The sequence below is a fragment of the Silurus aristotelis genome, assembly GCF_946808225.1.
Source record: "Silurus aristotelis genome assembly, chromosome: 4".
Classification (NCBI taxonomy): domain Eukaryota; kingdom Metazoa; phylum Chordata; class Actinopteri; order Siluriformes; family Siluridae; genus Silurus; species Silurus aristotelis.
Genome location: NC_139577.1, coordinates 12,669,566 through 12,691,182, shown reverse-complemented (window position 1 = coordinate 12,691,182; position 21,617 = coordinate 12,669,566). Strand labels below are relative to the sequence as shown.

Below are 21,617 nucleotides of genomic sequence, written 5' to 3'. Positions count from 1 at the left end.
GTTCCAGCATGACAATGCCCCTGTTCACAAAATATGCTCTATCTAGGTATGGTTTACATGTGTTAGAATGGAAGACCTCAAGAGACCTGCTACAGAGTCCTGACCTCAACCCTATTGAACACCTTTGCCATGAATATGAATGCTGACTGCACCGTAGACCTTCTCACCCCACCTACATCAGTACCTGACTTTAACAACACACTTGAGCAAAAAATCCCCAAAAACATTCTCCAGAATCTAGTGGAACATCTTCCCAGAAGAGTGGAGGTTATTATATTAGTAATTCTGGACTAAATTTGGAATTGGACGTTAAAGAAGCACATAAGAATCTTATGGTCTTGTGTCCACAAACTTTTATCGATATAGATAAATAGTTAGATAGGTAGTTTGTTATATATTCTTTATTCATCCCTATCAAACTAGAACACTGCTATAAAAAAAACCCACATACACAGAAAACTCTTTAATTATGCTTGCTCAAGAACATTTCACTGCACAATTATTGAATAAATCAATAGAATATATAATGAAGATAAACACAATTATTTTTTTATTATTTAATTCAAATTTGCTTTAATTACTAGGGTAGAACCAGACATCTTTCGGAATTGTTGCTTGCCAAATGTTTACTTGGCTCAGGAGGAATCTATCGGAGAACCCTAATTAGGTCTAAGGTGATCCGGTTTCTTTGAGGATCCACATTTATAACCCGGACTTCAACTCGCTCTCCTGGTCCTATAGCCAGACTTCGTCTTCTCTTGTCCTCAGGCAGTTTGTCTTGAGTGATGTAGCGCTTTGGGATGAGGCCCGATCGGCCCACTCCGATATCCACGAATGCCCCAAACAAAGCAGTGTTTTCCACACGCCCTGTGAGCACGGTGCCCTCATGGAGATCATTCATGGAAACAATACTTCGCTTAAAGACCGCTTGCTCAAAGTCTGTGAGAAGAAAAGAGGACAGCAAAATATAATTTTAAGTATAATTTCAAGCGATATACATATATATATATATTAACTCTTTATCAAGGCATCTGTTAGAGGGTGGGATATATTAGGCAGCAAGTAAACATTTTGTTCTCAAAGTTGGTGTGTTAGAAGCAGGAAAAATGGGCAAGCGTAAAGATTTGCTCGAGTTTGACAAGTGCCAGATTGTGATGTCTAGACAACTGTGTGAGAGTTTCTTCAAAACTGCAGCTCTTGTGGGATGTTCCTGGTCTGCAGAGGTCAGTATCTATCAAAAGTGGTCCAAGGAGGAAACAGTGATGAACTGGCAACAGGCTGAAGGACGGCCAAGGCTCATTGATGCACGTAGGACGTGAAGGCTAGCATGTGTGGTCCGATTCAACAGATGAGCTCCTGTAGCTCAAATTGCTGAAGAAGTTAATGCTGTTAATGCTTGATGGGTCAGAACTGTTTTGGCAGCAAAAAGGGGGACCATCACAATATTAGGTGGTCATAATGTTATGCCTGATCAGTGTATTATATATATATATATATATATATATATATATATATATATATATATATATATATATTAAGAGCTGTCGAAATGATTGTTGATGACACGTTAACACAAATACATTTTAATGGCATTTCTGTTTGACCATTTTTATCAAAAAATAATCTCAATAAATAATAAACAAACATAACAGAGGCAGAATTAACACCTGCAACGCAGCACACATTTATTCACAACATATTAAAAAACAAAAAGAAAACTCAACTAAAAAAGAATTTTTCATCACTAAAACATTTGTTTTTACTGATGCGCCAAGTCTCAAATGAAGCACCAAAACCATTTAAAAGCGTCGGTGTGGAAACACAGCAAATGTTCCGTTAGGTGTCCTGATGATTTAAGCAATTTAACACACCGTAATTACTTTAAAACATTGACAGGAATCTTTTGCTCTATGTTGAGTTTGGTTTCGATATAATAAACGTACATTTGCATAAAGTATGCATATTTGTCCATGCCTATGTTGATTAGAGTATTAAAAACTTGTAAAGTGTTAATCTAAGGTACATTTAGAACAGATAAAAATGTGCGATTAATCAAGAGTTAGCTCGCGGCGATCGTTCGATTAATCGCGATTCAATATTTTTCATCGATTGACAGCCCTAATTTATACATGACACAGCAAAAACCCTCATTTAAGACCTGAGTTATCTGGAGCTGCCGAACATAATTCAGATTGCTACCCCTCATACAGTACCGTCCAACTTTTCTGAGCCCTGTCTCAGAATTAATTTGGTCTCTCCTAGGGATACTTTCTTTGGGAGGTGCTTTTAGATAAACACAGCCTCTCCACAGGATCTGCAGTCCAAAAAACATTCATCTCTGATTATTCTAATCCAGGACCATCTTACCAAAAGCAGTGTTCACATGGCAGCTATTTGTACAGCTGGCGATGAAGTGAGCCTCTTCAGGACTCCAAGTAGTGAAAGTGAACCTGCAAATGGTAGTATCCCAAGTATTCCAGGCACCGCGATGCACACAGCATTGATCACCTTGACTAACTTAATAACTAACTTTCATTACTTACCATTGCAATTAATTATAGTCTGGCTATAAAGAAATTCATACGAACCTCTTTGTCCACCATGCTGAGGGTAATGATAAAAGCAGAATGGGCAATTTCTGGGTTTAATTCGAACAGTAAGCAGCGGGGGTTTCACTAGTCGAAAGGCATTACTCTGCTTTTGTCTTTAAGCCGCGCTCTTTCACTCTCATTAATGATATATCTGTTGGCAGCACCGCTTTAATAACTTGGGTCTTCCCCCAAATTACACGGCAAAACTTCAAAAGCTTGGAGTACCGCCCAGATCTCGCACAGACCAGAGAGAGACTCTGGGGAGAGGAGCAGACAATCATAGAGAGAGGCAGAGAGAGGGAGAGGGAGAGCGAGAAACAGACAGAGACACAGAACTCTCTTTAATCTGTCTGAATTATGGTCATATGGGGAGAGTCCTTTGGTCTGTCTGAGTGTCTGTGCATGTGTGCGCTTCGTGAAAAAGCAAAGCATGTGCTGAGAGGTACGACTTCCAATGTTACGAACTGATGCTGCAGTAAACTATTACAGCGCAATAACAATTCAGATGGAATCCAGATTAAACACAAATGACATACCCAGCATGATTTCCACGATTTTTGAGTGATCTCGGTGATGCCAAAGCAACCAGAGATATTGCGAAAACGAATAACACAATAGCCTCTACAGACAACACCAGACAAAGCACGGAGATGATCAAAAGCAGAGCGAGGAGTAGCTGGATCCTTCTTACCCTGACGAATGTCAAAGCCAGGCGGCTGAGTGAGACCATCCACGATGAGCTGCAAAGTTTCAGGGCAGGTGTTGAGAGACTGGGCCAGACTCTCCAGACCAGTGTTCATAGTGGTGCTCTTAACTCGCTGCTGGAGCTCAGCACAACCCAGCTGATCCAAACTACCACCAAGCTGAGACAAAAACCTGAAGGAAAAAAAAAATACTAATAAATCAGACTTAAAAAAAAAAGGCCAGAAAATGAGGCAGTTCACTGATAAAGTTTAGAACTAATGTACTGCTTCAAAGAGTTTAACGTTAACATTAAAGACTTTGTAATGTGTCTACGTGAAGTTCAAACAGTTCACAGAGATGCTGTCTTAACAAATGGCTTTTTAATAGAGCTCCCCCGAGGCCAACGGACATGGCGGATAAATGTTGTCTCTACCTCTTCAACCTCGTCTTCGAGCTTAGCCTGGGAAGAGATATCTGACGTGCAAAAAAGGAGGCGAAGAAAAGGGAGTAAAGGTGAGACTAATTATGCTCTAAATCTTGATCTCCAGGGTCCCAAAGATGAACAGTCTGTCTCCTTCTATAAATCAAGTTGCTTTGCAAGTATATCAAGAAGGGCCACTGGTGGGGCCTCAGAGAGACAACAGAAGCACTCCCTTGAACCAAATCCCGACCTAACACAGAGCAGATCCAAGCGCATGGCCTTACCTCGCGTTAGACTAGCAGCTGTAGCGTGGAACAGAGCACTGAAAAATGTCTTCAGCTATATAGGATATAACACAGGACGGCTGGATCCCAGGAATGAGGCCAGAAGATGTAAAAGGACCATATAGTGTCACAACACGTTACAAGCTACAGATATATTCCGCAAATATACTACAACATAACAGAAAAGCTACTTCTGTTTCATATAATTGACAATTGATTATAAAGAGCTAAATCATTTAAACAGGATTTATAACTGCTCAGAGGACAACCAGAAGTGTGGGAGGTCAGTGTATCCAGGGGTGTCTGTGGAATGCTGAATTGGGGGACACACTGCCAAGCCAGCCTGCTGATGAATAGCGGTCGGCGTGGCAGTCTGACGCCAGCTAGCACCCGCAGCTGTCATCAGCCTGAGTGACAGGGCATGTGGACCTAGACTCCGCCCACTTTCTTTTAGACACAGTCACATTCCCGTAACTTTTTTGTAAATATGTGCTTTACAAAAATTATGAGAAAAAAAACCCCAAAACATTATGACAGAATGGAGCTCATCTTAACACACTTAACTGCAGTCATTTTGAAACCTAAGCAGGAATGGCTAATATGGAAAAAAAACAAATAAATAAAAGATGCCTCTTGAAATAATTCACAGATTTTGTGATGCAATGATTAACAAAATTAACTGTGTTATGGTCAAATGAGAAAAAACTATAAAACATGGCAAAATAAAAAAGCAGCACGGGAAAATCAATATATCTAGGGATTGGACCGCACTTGAAAAGCTGTGGTCAGAAATAAAGTGATTACCCCCAACGAATAAGAAGAACAGTACTAACTATAAGAGCAACATCTATTTATAAAGGTCTCAACCTAGTGTACATTATATATAGACAGTGGTGTAGAGTAATTGAGTAGAGGTACATTACTGTACTCATTTTTTGGGCTACTTTATATTATTACTGAGTATCAAAGATAGCGCAACTTTTACTCTCTACTCAATTACATTTATGATTCAATATATATATATATATATATACAGTATATAAACATCTGTGTGTACTTTTGTTACCTTTACATTTAGCACCTCTGTTGAAGGTGTCAACATCTACTGGCTGTGAGCAACTTTTTAGCACTGCTGGCCTCCTTTGCAGTCTAAAACAAGCTTGAATAAATTGCACACACTTCCAGAAGCAGCTTTTGTTGAAGTTGAATAAAAATATTGGACCTCCCTGAGACGCCATCAAATGACAGTCAGCTCTGAATATTTGGTTTTACTTTATCTAAAATCATTTACTTTTATTTTATTTGTCAATTGAATACTAACGTTTCTTCTTTTTTTGTGTAACATAATACTGTATTTTATTTGTTAATTTAAGATCCTCTTTTTTTTAAAGATTGCTTTACTACTTTGTATTTTTTTTCTTTTTTTGACCGACTTGTTTGCTCTTTGTTTCATTCTGGCATGTTGTGAAGCTGTTGCGGTGAGCTCGGATAATGCACTGTTGAGGTGGACAGATTTGAAAAACTCACAAATCGGCACGTGTCTTGGTGTTGAGGACTACATGTGCATGTTACAGCCTACGTTCAATAGGAGTCAAATACTCCCTTTTTTTAGTCATATGTTGTTTTTCTCCAAACTGTTACCACAAAGTCAGAAGCACACAATTGTTTAGGATAAAACACCAATTTATATACAGTATAAATACTCACATGGACTATAACATCAAAAGTACACATCAGGAACTTCATCACATCAGGAACTTCAGATTATTCAAGATCAGAAAGAAACAAGGATTTTTTTTCTTAGCATTCAAAATGTACAGGACCTTATTTGAAGCTTATCTAGGAAAGTTCCTGCAGAAGAGTCTGGGTGGAGTCAGTTAAAAATTGGATTTAGTCACATGGCATGTGGCACAGTTTGCACACTTAGATTTCGGTTACATCCAACGCCACCACATTCACAGGCAGCCTGAATGTATTCATGAGATCAAAGCGAGGATTGTGTGTTATAATAAATACTGAATAAAAACAATGAAGCTTTTGATAATGTAATGGAATTGGCAAAACAGCAAATAATGTCAAAGCACATTTGTCAAAATCTATATAAAATGAATATAAAAAAATATATATTGTACATGTGAATTTTCCTCAGAGATTAATCAATTGATCTATCTATACAATATAATGTATACTATATACAGTTTAGGGATACCTGACTTTTCCAATTATATGTGGTTCTTCCACAAACTGTTACCAAAACAATCATATAGGATGTCTTTGGGTGTGGTGGCATTACATTTTCCTTTCACGTGAACCACACTCCAGTTTCAGTACAACAAAACCCCTGTGCACAAAGCGCACTCCTTGAAGATGTGCTTTACATGGGTTGGAGTGGAATATCTTGAGTGGCCTGCTATAGAACTCTGACCTCAAACGTACTGAACACCATTGCGATTAATGCGAACGCTGACTGCTCCTCACATTACCTGCATCAGTACCTGAGTTTACCTTTTTTGAACATAGAAAATGTATATATATATATATATATATATATATATATTTATATGTGTCATGTTCCTGAACAGGGGAAAAAAGGGGGATCTAGAGGGGAAAATATATTCTTATAAGAATGCCTACTTTTAACTTATTAACAGTTCAGAAGTGGCTCTGAGTTTTGTAAAAACCAAGTAAAAAAAACCCCATGCCTTTTCATGTGAGTTATGAAGTGCTGGGAATACAGAAACACCCACATGCACACACAGTTGACGAATTCCAATGTGTCTCCCAGCTTAAGCAGCCTGTATGTGGTTATGTCTGCATTGCAGTATCAGTGCACTGGGACACAAGGGAGATGCAGCGTACAGTATATCTGCAGCTGGATCTGCCACTGAACTTGGATCAGAACACGCTCTTTCAAGCAAACTCTGTTGAGAGCTGATAGCAGGATAAAAATCTGGCCCAAGAGGATCGGCAGAGAGTAGAGATCGTGTTATACTCCTGGGCTCCATTTACCATCTCTGTAAATCAACCGCATGCCCGCTTTCAGCTACATACATCCTCCCCGACGCGCTCACCCCACCTCTGTGTTGTTCATCAGAGCCGCTGTGTCTCTGTAGCTGTTTCCCCAGAGCTCGGGGGTCGAGCGGCGCAGCCGTGTTGGCAGAGAGGCAAGCTGCAGCGTTGCACTCTGGCTGATTTATGAAGAGACGTTTTGCGGGTGTGGGAGGTGGCGTCCCATCAGGCCATGGGCTCGGGTTTCCCTCTGTGTGTTTGTGTTTAGAGGAGCGAGCAGAGCACGATGGTGCTTCTCCATGGGCCTAATGAAAAGCAGCTCTGCTCCAAGCACACAGGCCATGCGGTGGGCCTTGAAAGCGAGGCTCTCCAGACTTAGCCATCAGCAGTTCACGATCGCTCCTATTTATTCTTCTGAGACGGTATTCTGTATGCAAATACTCGATGACACACATTCTGAATGAACCGAGGCTAAGTTCATGCGCTATTAAGATCAACATTTGTGGGTTTTTTGTATGCATAGAAATGCACTTGTGGTTTTTTTGTATCCCCCGAGTGTCAAGAAATAGGTGGAGTTTGTGTGTTTGTGTCTAGGCTCATTCCGACTTTAAATCGCAAATGTAGTTCGCAAGAAAATCTATGCTATAATGGTTTATTCACTGAGACATGCAGTTAGCACACTGCTAATTTGAGAGAGAAAAATATAGTCAGGCAGTTAGTTGGAGGTGGGGTTTGGAGAGGGAGAAAGTTTGTGTGTGGGGGGGGGGGGATGTCGTGGAAATCAGTGTAGCTCCACAACAAGCTTGCTTCCTGACTTCCTGTTTCAGAAGGAAGCACGTCAACAAGCAGAATCGCATCACGGCTCTCAAATCATCAGGCACTTAAAGACGGCCAAGCAGTAAGCACTCACAGCTGCGAGCAACATGTTCAATGCCAATTTACACACTCCGTATTTATATAGTTGTTTCTTTCCTTTTTTTTTTTTTTTTTTTGACTGTCTAACCCGTGTTTTTGGAACAAAAATATTTTTTCCATCTAATTTATCTTTTTATTATCCAACAAACAAGACTACTAATGCTGTTCCAGTATTCCAGTTCTGAGTATGATTGGCTAGGCCAATACATTTTTGACTGCCAAAACATTTACTATCCCCAAAAGATGCAAAAGCAAAGTCAGTATTCACCTTCAGGTTGGCTTCATCTCTCAAAATATACATGTCGTCTTTGGCACGCGTGTCTGTTTTTTACATTTATTTTTTTAACACACCTTCCTTTGGAAATCCATCAAGAGGTCAGTTTTTTTTGGTGTGGGCACGTGACGAGGGAGTGGTTCCCAGTGGTAAGGGTAAGAGTATCGGGTTTATCGCATTAGAGCAACACGATCCACCATTACTGCTGGCTAGCCCACGCTGTACAGAGTGGCCATCGTGCAATAATCGCTCGAGTGAGAGGAGAGTGGGCGCATTATGCCTGCTCACGGACAATGCATGCGAGTCTGACTTCAGACCTTAGGCTCGCCCTCACCTTATCCCCTTGTGTGACGTCACATCTGGCAAAACCAGGAAAGAAGGAACGACTGATGATTCCAATGCAGAAATGGGCTGTAGATTGTTGGGAATACGTCAAGCTTGTCGCTGTCATTATAAAGCCATTGTTCAGACGACCTGTTCGCATCGTTAGTCATTATCCGAATTCCTCCCATACCCCCTGAAAACTCTGCTTCAGGTCTGCTACATTAGCCGGCCGGTACATTACTAACTTCGCTCTGCTGGTGGCCATGTTTAATCAAACCCTGCTTTTCCAAGAAAAATACGCCTGGGCTCACAGTGACAATTGGAGTCTAGCAGAACATCCATTAGCGCAGCATTTGGTAACGATAGAGTCTGTCAATAATACGGCAGTCGGCAAGGGAGACTTTTCTGCCTGGTTTAGTAGGAAATTAAGCCGAACGGAGAGAAAGGAAAACAAACAGAAGGAGAGTGAGGCTGGAGGATATGACAGGGTGATTATTCCCCCCTCTCCATGCCCCTAAGTGGCTTTATTAGACCTCTAACCCCCACAGATGCCTCTGATGACAGATTTGGCCAAGCACTGGTGGACAAGCTGCACGCACAGGAACCATACTGATTTCCGAACAACGCTGGCAACCCTCAAAGCTAAAACGATAGGTCAGTTTTGGGATGAATGGAAATGGCAAAATACATTCAAACTACCAAATACTTTTTCTTTCATAGCATGTATATGTGCTGCTTATATATGCTGCTTCTAAGGAAGGTGTACTCACCTATGATGTCTAGAGATACACACATTAGTAAAATAACCTACAAATGCAATATCTATGTTACTACAACTGAGATCAAGTGATTGACTATCACTCGAAATGCCAAATTAGTTTAATTTCCCCTCACACACACACAAAAATTCATTTTGACTTGCAGCTGTCATATATCCGCCTCCAGGAGCTTCCGCACTGGCACGTCTCCTGGCATCAGCCATCACGAGTGTCAAACCAGAGCAGTCTAAACAGACTGGACTAGCACAGCTGCAGGCATAGTTCCCATTCACAACCACCGAGCCAACAGCACATGCTTTTTATATGAGTAGCAATAGCACTAACAACCCTTAGACACACACACACACACACACACACACACACACACACACACACACACAGAACACAAACACACACACAGAACACAAACACAAGTGTGAGAAACACACTGGGCCAGATGCTACCCCTCTATTTATGTGGCTCGACTCGCTAGCACACATGCACGCCAGGCTATCAAGGCATTCCTACCCAGAGGAGTGTCAGCGCAAGCATACCAGCATGTCAGATACTTTAACTGGAGCTGGGCTCTCACCTCATTGCAAAGCTGTATGACTCAGGATGGATGCATGTTTGGTCCAGAGGATTAGGTGTGTTACAGATGCCTTTGCTCTTCTTTGCTGTTGACTTCATGGCAGTTGCTGAGCTTGAGGTTTCACCTGAGCCTAGACTGTAAGAGGGAGAACAGGTTACTATTAGCAACAGAGTTTTCACAAGATCTTAATATCAAAAATGGGTTAGGGTTAGGGTTAGGGTTAGGGTTAATATTGCTTAATATTTCTCCCCGTTCTTCAAGGAAAGTTCTTCATTTAGCGGAAGATGTTCATTCGATTAAATGTTGACCAAATCATTGATTTAACACCCAAATAAAATGTCGAATTCTGTGTTTGTGGCAACTTGTAAGTGGTAATGTGCAAGTAGTAATAATGTTCCCTATCAAAGGGAAAAAAAAAACAAAAAAACATGGACACCTCTATGAAAATGCATCTTTTGTTTTGCTTCGTCAAGCATGTAAAGCTTCCAAAAGCTTCTTTAAACAAAGAGTTTACTGTGACAGGCCTAAAAGGATATTGGTTCCTCACTTCTATACTTCCAGTGAACTATAGTGAACAATATTAAATTATTTTAAACTGAAATTGCAGTGCAGCAACAACAATAGCCGATAAAAAGGAGAGAAATAAGAGCTAAAATTGGGCTTTGAAACACCAAAAACACATACAAAAATACACGCTCTAACACCGAGACAACTAAACGCTGTTGGCCGATGGCAAGAGTAAGGCATCTCACAAGGTGGGAGATGGCTACATCCTGGCAGCCTCCCAACGTATAGTACGGCACATAAGCTGCCGCATTTGCCTGGCACGCAAATTTTCTTATCGCTATTGTCATCGCAAGACCGAATAATCGCAAGTCGAACCATCGTAACTCATGGACTACCTGTAACTTGTCTGTAAACTAAATGATCTGTACAGTATGGCTATAAACTGATTTCTATAGCTGGCCATGTAGATTTGGTGTCACTCTGTAAACAGGGATGGAACTGGCACTTGAGAAGAAGCACTTGATGAAGCAGTTTCTGGGAACCAATCCATTGATGTGTAATCTCCAAACAATTTACACATGGTGGCAATTTCAAGTAGCCAATTTCGCACAGATAATACAAGGATAAGACCCAAAACCCTATACACACCATAAGACAAGTTTATGATCAAACCCAAGGCCCAAGAGTTTTGTGAGGATACCAAACCTATTACCTGCAGCATGCTGCCATTCAGCAGTAATTCTGGAACTCGGGAGTTCATTATAAATGGAATGCAAAGAGAAGCCTTTGGTGGAACCTAGCATTGGACTCTAGACTGGAAGGTCACAAGTTCAAATCCCAGCCGCTCGGTTGTAAATTGCTCTGGATAAGGGTGTCTCCCAAATCCCATCAATGTAAATGTAAGCTTGTTATGAACACACATTACCTGTGAGCAGTCTCTGGGTTGATTCGGATGAAACCAGCACACTGCTGAAAGCTCTTTGGGCCCAGGCCTTTGACCAGCTTCAGTTGCTCTCGGTTGAAAAAAGGCCCGTTCTTTTCTCTCCACTCCACTATGCTTCGTGCCCGACCTGCATTCAGACCTGCAACATGTCTACCAAAAAAAACCAAACACAAAAAAAAAACATACTTCCTCTGCACCATAAAATATTCAAAGGACCTTTGAAAATCCAAGGATATTTCATAGACACCGTCTTTATTTCTCATTTAGCTTTGAAATCCTGCTTGTTTTTAAAATTAGTCACTGCCACAGATGTCAATACCTCCCTTATAGTGTATATCCAGAGTAAAAAAAAAAAAAAAAAAAAAAAAAAAAAAGCACTTTGAAAGTCCACCCAAGGGTTACAGAAATTCTATTTCATACTAATCAAATCCTTACATATTCACGTGTGATATATTAGTACAAACACTGAGAACATTTTCCAGAGCAGTTACCAAAACGGTTCGCTAAGATCTTTCCCTCAAATCTTAATAATCTTTGTAACCTTTTCATTTTGAACAGGCAAGCTTCTAAAGTTTTCGGTGACAGTATGGGGAATTTAAAGTGGCAGCTCCTTCCAAAAGCAGCTATTCAAACAGAGTATGTCATCACTTATAAATAAGGCCTGTATTACATTCGAGCTGTGAATGTGCATTGTGTGTGTGTGTGTGTGTGTGTGTGTGTGTGTGTGTGTGTGTGTTTGTGTGTGTGCGCGCACGAGTCTGGAGCTGAGAGCTCATTTAAAGTCAGGTAAACAAATGACCTGAGCTCTGCCTGCCTCACACTTGACCACTACTGGCCCCAGATGACACGACGCAGTTTTCAGATCCAATATCATAGGTTTGACCAGCTTGAGAGAAAAAAGAAAAAAAAAAAGCCACCATGCATTTAACCTGCATATTCTGGGGGACTGTCAGTATGGACGTTTTGTGTACAAAAAAACATTACGAGGTAGGACAGAGAGGCATACAGGAAAATGGGAGCTTGACTGGCATTCCGGCTTGGATTTGTATTAATATAAGCTCCAGTTCAAAGCAAGGTAAACATTTTGCTATTAGCTCTGAACTTATTCCACTGAGTAACTGAGCAAAAAGGCACAATAAACAGTACTGCCTGTGTCTGTGTGTTAGCTCAATTTACAATTACAGCATTATAAATTTATATACCCGGATATATATACAAGTTTATGTGGCCTGGGACGATTGGACGATTAGCACGTGTGAATATATATATATATGACAAGCCAGACTGCAGACATGCGCATAACTACACACACGCACACACTTTGCATTTTAGCCACATAATTGTAATATATATATATATATATATATATATATATATATATATATATATATATATATATATATATATATATATATATACACACATATATATACATAAATATAGTTTTCTCCCAGGCTCTTTTTTGACTGATATTATACAATATACTGATATTATGATGACTGATTATTTATATATATATATATATATATATATATATATATATATATATATATATATATATATATATATATATATATATATATATATATATATATAAATAAAATATTAGTCATCAGGATAGTTTAAAATTACTTTCATTGGAAAGAGAAAACAGAACAGAAAGCAATTATGTGGCTAAAAGTGTGTGCGTGTGTGTAGTTATGCGCATGTCTGCAGTCTGGCTTGTCCTGAGTGGGGTGTCAGACTAAACAGAGCAGAACTGCAGTAGTGGGGAGGTGAGTGTGAAGTTGTAATGTTGTGACTGCTGCTGGAAACTATTCGGTTTGTACCTCATCAACGTCTCGGAGCAGATGTTGATGTCCACTCCCACGAAGCTCACACACTCCTGCACCACACCATCCAGTGCAGTCCTCAGCAAGGTCTGTGACACGTCGTGCTAGAAAGAGTGAAAGGATATTTACCGAATGCAGGGGGGGAAAAGAAATAAAAAAAATAAGTCTGCTTTGTCAATGAGACGACTGCTGATCCTTTATATGATTTATCAGATGTGTATGATCAGCTTTGCACAAACATGTTTTTTTGGGGGGGGCTTCAACGCCAAATTCTACATCAGCACTTTCCATTTGAACTCACAAAAGCTCTATATTTCAATATTCAACTATGTAACCAAACCGTGATCCTTCTAGACAGGGTGGGGTTATCTGAAAGCTATTACACCTTGTCAAAATCACATTCCAAAAAATAAGACTTTCCACAAGGCCACTGTTGTTTAGTCGTGGTCAGATCTGAACCTGAATACCTTGTGGTTTCAGTACCGGGTTTGAGAGGAGAGACAAGAAAAGCAGCAGAGTGTGGATCTCTCCTTCCTCAAAGAGAGACGGAGAGACGTTCAGAGCCTGTTTTCATTGGAAAGCGCCTAGGACACTTCAAAGTCCACTCGCAGGGGTTTTCCATTAAGCGCAGGGAATTGATAAAGTTAATCCAACCCAACTATTCACACTTCGGAGGCCTTCTTTTTTTACATGGAGATGGGGATTCAAAGGGAAGCGAACCGCAAACCAGAATCCAAAACTGACAAAAATTAGTACCAAGTGGTGAATTCTGACCAGACATTGTATTGTGAAGGAACCCATAAACCATATGGAAGATGTTAGCAGTGATTGAAGTCTTGGTATAATGGCAATACATTTATTTTCAATAATCTTTTGGGAGACAGGAAACATGAAATATAAATTTCACAGCCCCCCATCCAAATATTAAGCCCATTAATAAAAAAAAACAACAAAAAAAGGTAATAATTTGCCTATTTGTCCCAGAATGTACTGCCATTGATCTATTATGGTTTGAATAAAAACACTTGCATTTAGAGACCCAAATAAACTAGCTAATAACTACACCTAAGCAATACATATAATAACTTTGATATTTGTTGGTTATACTTTCCAGCACAATAACACAGTAATAAAAAAATGACCGGGCCTCACTTTGAGAACCAATGCTCGATTATATCCCACCAAAATGTACACTTTCACCCTTAGTCATTGATTTGCTCAATGACTATGCATGCTTTAGCATACCCATGCAGAGTTTTATTCATTTGCATTAACAGTGTGCATTGTTTTTACAAGTATGAGCACAGAAATCACATTCAAGTGTATCAGACACTCTCGGTTTTCTACCTGAATATAAAATTTGCAAATGCTTTTTGATCATCCAATTCCACATAGACTACCCAACTGCTGTAGATATGTAGATAGATAGATAGATAGATAGATAGATAGATAGATAGATAGATAGATAGATAGACAGACAGACAGACAGACAGACAGACAGACAGACAGACAGACAGACAGACAGACAGACAGACAGACAGACAGACGCTGTTTTGCACACTTAATCATTTGCTGCTGTTGATTTGCACACATTTTAAACTGCCACCAACAACTGCTATACAGAAATGTATATGTGTACCATCTTTGTTTACATTTTTATTTGCACATTGCACTGTATAACATATTACACAGAATGAATATGGGTCGGTGCTTTTTTGTGTATTTTTTAATGAGTTTGTCCTGTACTGTAATGTTTTGTATTGTCTGTTTGCATTGTTTGCACTGGGTTGCACAGTATGCACTTTATGTGGCGAGGACAAATTTCTTTAAATTACTTTATTACTTAGTTTCATGCAATTAAATGGAAATTCATTATTTAAAAATCATACAATGTGATTTTCTGGATTTTTTTTTTTTTTAGATTCTGTCTCTCACAGTTTAGGTGTACCTACGATGAAAATTACAGTGGGAAAACTTGAAAAATCATCAGTGGATCAAATATCAAAAACAATCAAGTATCAAAAACTCATTTGACCCACTTTATATATGATTGAAATGACAATAAAAGCTTCTTAACTTGAATTGATTTTGGAGTGTGCTTGTAGAGATTTGTGCTCATTCAGCGACAAGAGTGTTTGTAAAGCGAGGCACTGATCTACAGTGAGGAGACCTCTTAACGATTAAGGTTAAAGCTCTATCGCGAGAGATCTTCCATTCTAACCCATGTAAAGTATATTGTATCTTTACTGAGTTTGCTTTGTGCACAGGGGCAATGTCTGCTTAAATGGGTTCAAGTCTTTAAGTTCAAGTGAAGGGAAAAGTTCATTATGCTGCATTTAAAGTATACAATTGTGCACCCACAACTTGGTATAAGGGGAAAACCACATACTTCTGGAAAAGTCAGATGTCCTAATACTTGTCCATGTAGTGTATTTGCTAAAGGTTTTATTATAATATAATATAATATATAATAAAATATTTAATTTTTAAATATTGTCATATGCCTTAGTACCTACTCTAAATTCTATTTATGGTGCACAGAAATCTGTTTGGTAATCACCAAACAAACCCCAATGGATGCACAGATGATTTGTTTAAAGTTATATAGATGGCCTCTCTGCCACACATTAGTCACATGAAAGACTAGAGAACACAGAAGAGTGATGCATCTAGAACCTGAGTCCTGTAATCATATTTTCATTTAGGGGAAGTCTGACAGACGTGAATTTTATTGGTTTATTGGTTTAAAAAAAAAACACAAAGCTAAAGGAAGGTCTGTAAATGACATGTGGCTGTCAACTGTGCCTTAACACCATGAAAACTTCATGTGATCTGAAATGTGTAAGGGTGTATGAGCATGTACCGTTGGGCTTGCACAAATCCAAAGAAATCTCTTTGATAAGATTGATAAAAAAACTCGACTAGGCTTTGTAAATAACAAATCACTAAATAAGTAATATAAGCTACCAAGGGGAGAAATTTTACTGCATTAAAAAAAGATCATAAGAAAACCATAATGCATTCACAACTAATCTAATGCATGAATTGAATCCCACATACACAGGCAAGTGGAAAAATAGGGGAATGTATTGCCAATAGGCAGGAATAATAAACGTTTCTTTCTCCAGTGGGTTACTTGTAGAGGGCTTTTGTAACTGGAATAGTGGAAATGATGGCAGACTAATGCCATAATTAATAGAAGCCTGGAGATATTGCTTTACTAGTTATGCCCAAATAAATTGCAGTATGGTTGGGTTAATTATATGATGGGTTTATAAAAAAACAAAAAACAAAAAACAACATCAGCAAACACAATGTTCTAATAGAAATTGCCCTGCTCAAGCAAACCTGTTTGTTCCTGGAAGGCTCTAGAATTAGTTAGAGAACATGCCTAAACAAACCACATCATAAAGACCAAAGAGACATTAAAGTCAGGGGCAAACTAACAAAAGCTTGCAAAAGTACAAGTCAGCATTTTTTTTTCTTAATAAATCGTCCAGTGTTTGACACACTAACATGTCCATTATTGAAAATAAACCCAACAACCACAAGACCTGTTGAAACACAAAGCACTACATTGGGTTGAAATCCAATACTAGTCCAAACCCTAAGAATGTCAGCATGATGCTAACCTCACCGTGCTTCACAGTAGGCAGCATCGTGGTGTTAGTATCAAGCTAAGATTTAACCTTGACCTCTTGCTTATAAGCTTAATGCACTCCTTACGCAGTCACTAACTTTTTGGTAGATGGCTTTGTTTTTAGCAATGGTGCGGTTGTTATAATCTTTACATTTTAATAATGATTTTAATAGTGGGATATTCAAAAGTCTAACCAAACCTCCTTGCCTATCAGACGTTGGGCAACCACCCGGTCATAACCCAGTAGTTGCAAAATATCTTCAAAATTGAAACAGGTCTGTGGTGGACAAAAAAGTGGATTGGAGACCTCTGCCTTACATGACCCAAAAATGGCTGCACTAGAACTGATTTTTGCATTAACAGGAGAGAATATTGATACATTCCCTACCTTTTCTGTTTATCTGTAAATAGTTCAGAAACTATATAGATAGATATTATAGTACAGTAAGTTACGGTAAATAATTATATTTCTATTAATAAATTTCATTATTTTTATATAAAACTTCATAAGAACAATTCCCTTTAAGTTTTTTGGTCTATCGTGCTATCCACGAGAGGCCGCGAAAATCAGCTAAACAATTTATAGAGTGCGAGATTAAAAAAAGGGTTATACTGCTAAATTTGTTTCACAACACAAATGGTCCACGAGTTACGATGATTCGACTGATCACCATTCTTTAAAACCCCTGGGTAGGCTAGGCCATGTCTCAACTTGACCACATTTTCAATTTCCTATGGGGTCATCAGAACACATCTCAAATGTAAGTCAGGGACTACCTGTGCACCCATGGTAAATTAAAGCTAATTACAGGTAGTCCCCTACTTGGTTCCCTGGTGGGCTAGTGGTTAGGATGCAGCGCTCTCACCGCTGCAGCCCGGGTTCGATCCCCGGTGAGGGAACCAACCCCAGCCATTAGGGTTGCACAAGCCTTAGTGCCGGCCCCAAGCCCGGATAAATGGGGAGGGTTGCGTTAGGAAGGGCATCCAGCGTAAAAACATGTGCCAAATCAAACATGCGGATGATCCGCTGTGGCGACCCCTAATGGGAGAAGCCAAAAGAAAGTTTTTTACATGTAGTCCCCTACTTAAAATGGAGATACGTTATGGCGACCCCATCGTAAGTCAAACATATCAAACATATCATATCAAGTTGAAGATGGTACTATGACTGTTACAATCTTTCCTGCTTCATGCTAATTTATAATTTTCTTTTTCTGCTCTAAACTGATGGTTTTCCTGGTTTTTTTCTTCTTACAAGCAGGAAACATACTTGGGCGCATGGAAGACATGGTTTTATCACTGAAATTGCTCTTTGAAACCGTTTAAAACAGAAAAAAATACACACTAAGACAACTTTACTCCGTCGACCGCTAGCAAGAGTGGGGCATCTCACAGGGCGAGAGATACGCTCATCCCAGCTGCACGTCCGACGTATCGTACATCGTATGCTGCTGCCTGTTGTGCAAAATTTTTTTTTTTTTATTCTTTTATATTTTTACAATTTTGTCGAATCGCTCTCGTCATCCTAAGATCGAAAAATCGTAAGTCGAACCATCGTGACTCTGGGACCATCTGCACTTAGTATAAGAAACTGTGGTTGTGACCCTGGATGAGAGAGAATTATTAAAATGGCTTCTTCTGTGCACAATCCAGCAGAGACCTTCCAATAATGTCTAGATTCTTTCCCTAGGTTTATGTGGGACTGGCAACAGTTGAAAATAATAAGAAATCCTGTCACACAGCTTTTATTTCACCCCATCTAACCACCTGGGTTGATGAGAATCACCTGGATAACCAATGACAATGTCATGAGGAACTTTAAAACTGACTGGAATGTCTGGCAACCTGGAAAAAAAAAATTATATGAGAACTTGAACAGAAAACCAGACCACGCAGTCTTCCTACTCTTTATGCTAAATTATCCATAACAACGAGTACTTTTTAGAGACAGACCCAACAGTTCACCGTTATTTTGCATGAGCTTCGTATGGTGTGGTGTCAGGATTTTTAATAACCACTAGTCAGCAATTGTAATCAAGGAACTCAAAAAGAGCAGTATGGCAGAACAGGCAGAAAATTAGCTAAAAAAAAAAAAAAAAAAAAAATTGATTAAGATTAAGCCACGTAAATACAAATGGTCCCTGAGTTACGATGGTTCAACTTACGATTGTTTCGATCTTACGATGACAGTAGCAATAAGAAATATCGTCTCGACATACGATATTTTTAAGTTACGATGGGGTCAATAATGCACATCGCCATCGTAAATCGGGGACTACCTGTGTCTTAATTACAAACAAATGCTTTTTCTTTTTAGTTCAGAATCAGGTTGAAACGGACGTTCTAAGAGACCATGCATTATGATATTTTTTTTCCCTTTTTGTTTTGCTTTCTTGTGATCAATATTAATTTGGCATAAGAACATGTTCTAGAGGCAACATTATCGCAGCATTATGGATAATAACCATAACCCTTTGGGCTTATGGAAAATTAAGTCGTAATAACGAGAAAACATTTTTTGTTTAGTCGTGATCATGCGAAAACGAGAAAGAAAAAAATATAATGCATGACCTCTTAGGATTTCTGTTGGTTGATGCTCATCATCTGCCTTGTTCTGCCACTGGCCGCGGTATGCGGTTTCCTTTCCCTCAAACTACAAAACCATTTGAAAAGCTCATTAGTCATTTTCACTGCTGTATTGACATTAAGACCCAGCAGCAGAGGCCCTCTGAGAGGCTTAAAGTGAACGATCTTAAGGGTCATTTGACGCCATATGAGCTATGGCCCTAGTGGCTATACCGGTGAATTGCGGCTGTCTACAGATTCGGTTAGAGTAACATCTGTAAAAGAGGGAAACAATAGCTAAATATTTAGACGCATACCTACGCTGGTCTAATGGTACATGTTACTGGAAAACACCTGTAATGCCGTACAGTTTTCTCTTTTTTTCACACGAGAATAGCTTTCATGTGAGGGAAGGCACCCATGTAAAATTGCATTGAGAAACTCGAACACTCTCACTGTAACATTAGAGAGGTGACAGTTATGCCAGAATGCTTTTGGAATGCATACTGAGTGGGGAAAAAAGAAGGGAAAATAAACTTGCAGTTTGAACACTGTATAAAAAGAGGGGCGCAGTTGCTGAAGTAAAGTTTGTGTTAAATTAACACATTATACACAACTCAATATTATATACTTTCCAGATAGTATGTATACATATTCATATATACATATACATTTTTACCGTCACACAAACAACCTCATTCCCCAAACAACGCACCCCCTTCAGGTTAGTTGACTGACAGCAAATCAGAAATACTTTAACACACCCTCAAGGGACTTTCCACAAAGCATAACCAGTATTTCCTAGTTCGTGACCTAAAAAAAAACTGCAGTTCCTTAGTGGTGGGATGCAACCTGAGAAGTGTGTGGACAGGTTCCCATATAGTTGCACCCTACCCCTAGGGTATGCTACTTGGCAGCCATTTGGCTGCACAGGGCCTCAGGCAGGGATGAAACGAAAATTCTCACAGTCCTTAAGCAGACTACAAGAGGAAGACACCCAAAAATGTCGCCTTCAGGCACAGAGGCACAGGAATGCACGCTCATTAGGACACCATCAATCACGACGGACAATAAGCTATTTTAGAAGGCAGTTACGGGCAGTTATGTGCAAGGAGTGTGCTAATTTATGAGTTTGGACAACCCTAGTGTGAATATTAGCGCTAACATACTGGGGAGAAAAACCCACAAAGACAGCATACAATCAAGCAAGAGAACTGGCAATGATCTGGGTCTGTCGGCGGGACCATCCCTCACTCCGCGGTCGGGAGCACAAGAGTAACGCTATCCAAGACGTCTCATTACTGAGTGAACAAAGCTGCACAAGGGGCTAAAAATAGTCACGAGCTTGTGGTAGACCTGTGATTTAAATTTTAAAGGGTCGGCTTAATAAAATCAAGTTTGAAAACTAGATATAGATTAATTTTTTTTATTTTTTATGTTTTAATATATCTTCTCAAGGGAAAATACTATAGAAATGAAACTTGGATATATTTTAGAGTAGTCGGTGTGCAGCTTGTATAGCAGTACAGATTTACTGTCCTCTAAAAATAACTCAACATACAGCCATTATTGTCAATAAATCTGGCAACAAAAGTGAGTACACCCTAAGTGATAAAAGCAGTACGTTATGTCAACATGCAAAGCCACATGTCCTATTCATCATGGTCATGTTTTTGTCTGCTTGACAGGCCCATACAAATTTGTGTATCTTGTATTAGAGCAGTTACAATTTGGTGCTTTGAGTACAATTCTTTCATACTGACCACTGGATGTTCAACATGGCACCTCATGGCAAAGAAACTCTCTGAGGATTTAAAAATTGTTGCTCTCCACAATAATGGCCAAGGCTATAAGAAGATCAGTATCACACTGAAACTAAATTACAGTACAGTGGCAAGAGTCATACAGAGGTTTTCTAAGACGGGTTACACTCGGAACAGGGCTCACAAAAGTCAATCATAGGAGTTGAGTTCATACGTTTATTGACCATGTGCTGTCATCCCAGATGGAAGCCTCTTCTGAAGCTGGTTTACAAGAAAGTCTGCAAACAGTCTGCTGAGGACAACCTGTCCAAGAGCATGAATAACTGGAACCATGTCCTGATGAGACTTTTACAGATACATTTGTTTGGCCATGGTGAGAAATACCAAGAAAATTGGTCAATCATGGTGTTGTGTTCAGGTCCAACATGTACGGTGACTGAAGGTGAAGGTGTTGGAGTGGCTAATTAGTTCTCCAAACCTGAACCCTATTGAGTACCTGTGGGCCATCGTCAAGT

At 39.5% G+C, this 21,617-nt stretch overlaps 1 protein-coding gene across 1 annotated transcript in view; it reads right to left on the bottom strand.

Annotated features, from left to right (window-relative positions):
• Positions 1-386: 386 nt before the first annotated feature.
• The window catches only part of srbd1 (S1 RNA binding domain 1), a 75,901-nt gene continuing 54,670 nt past the window's right edge, over positions 387-21,617 (bottom strand). Inside the window, exons 16-20 of the mRNA XM_083539911.1 lie at positions 13,132-13,238; positions 11,285-11,452; positions 9,853-9,987; positions 3,283-3,467; positions 387-939 (exon numbers count right to left, since the gene is read on the bottom strand). Of these exons, the coding sequence (XP_083396037.1) occupies positions 647-939; positions 3,283-3,467; positions 9,853-9,987; positions 11,285-11,452; positions 13,132-13,238 (888 nt within the window). The 3' untranslated portion in view covers positions 387-646. The remainder of the gene's footprint in view (positions 940-3,282; positions 3,468-9,852; positions 9,988-11,284; positions 11,453-13,131; positions 13,239-21,617) is intronic.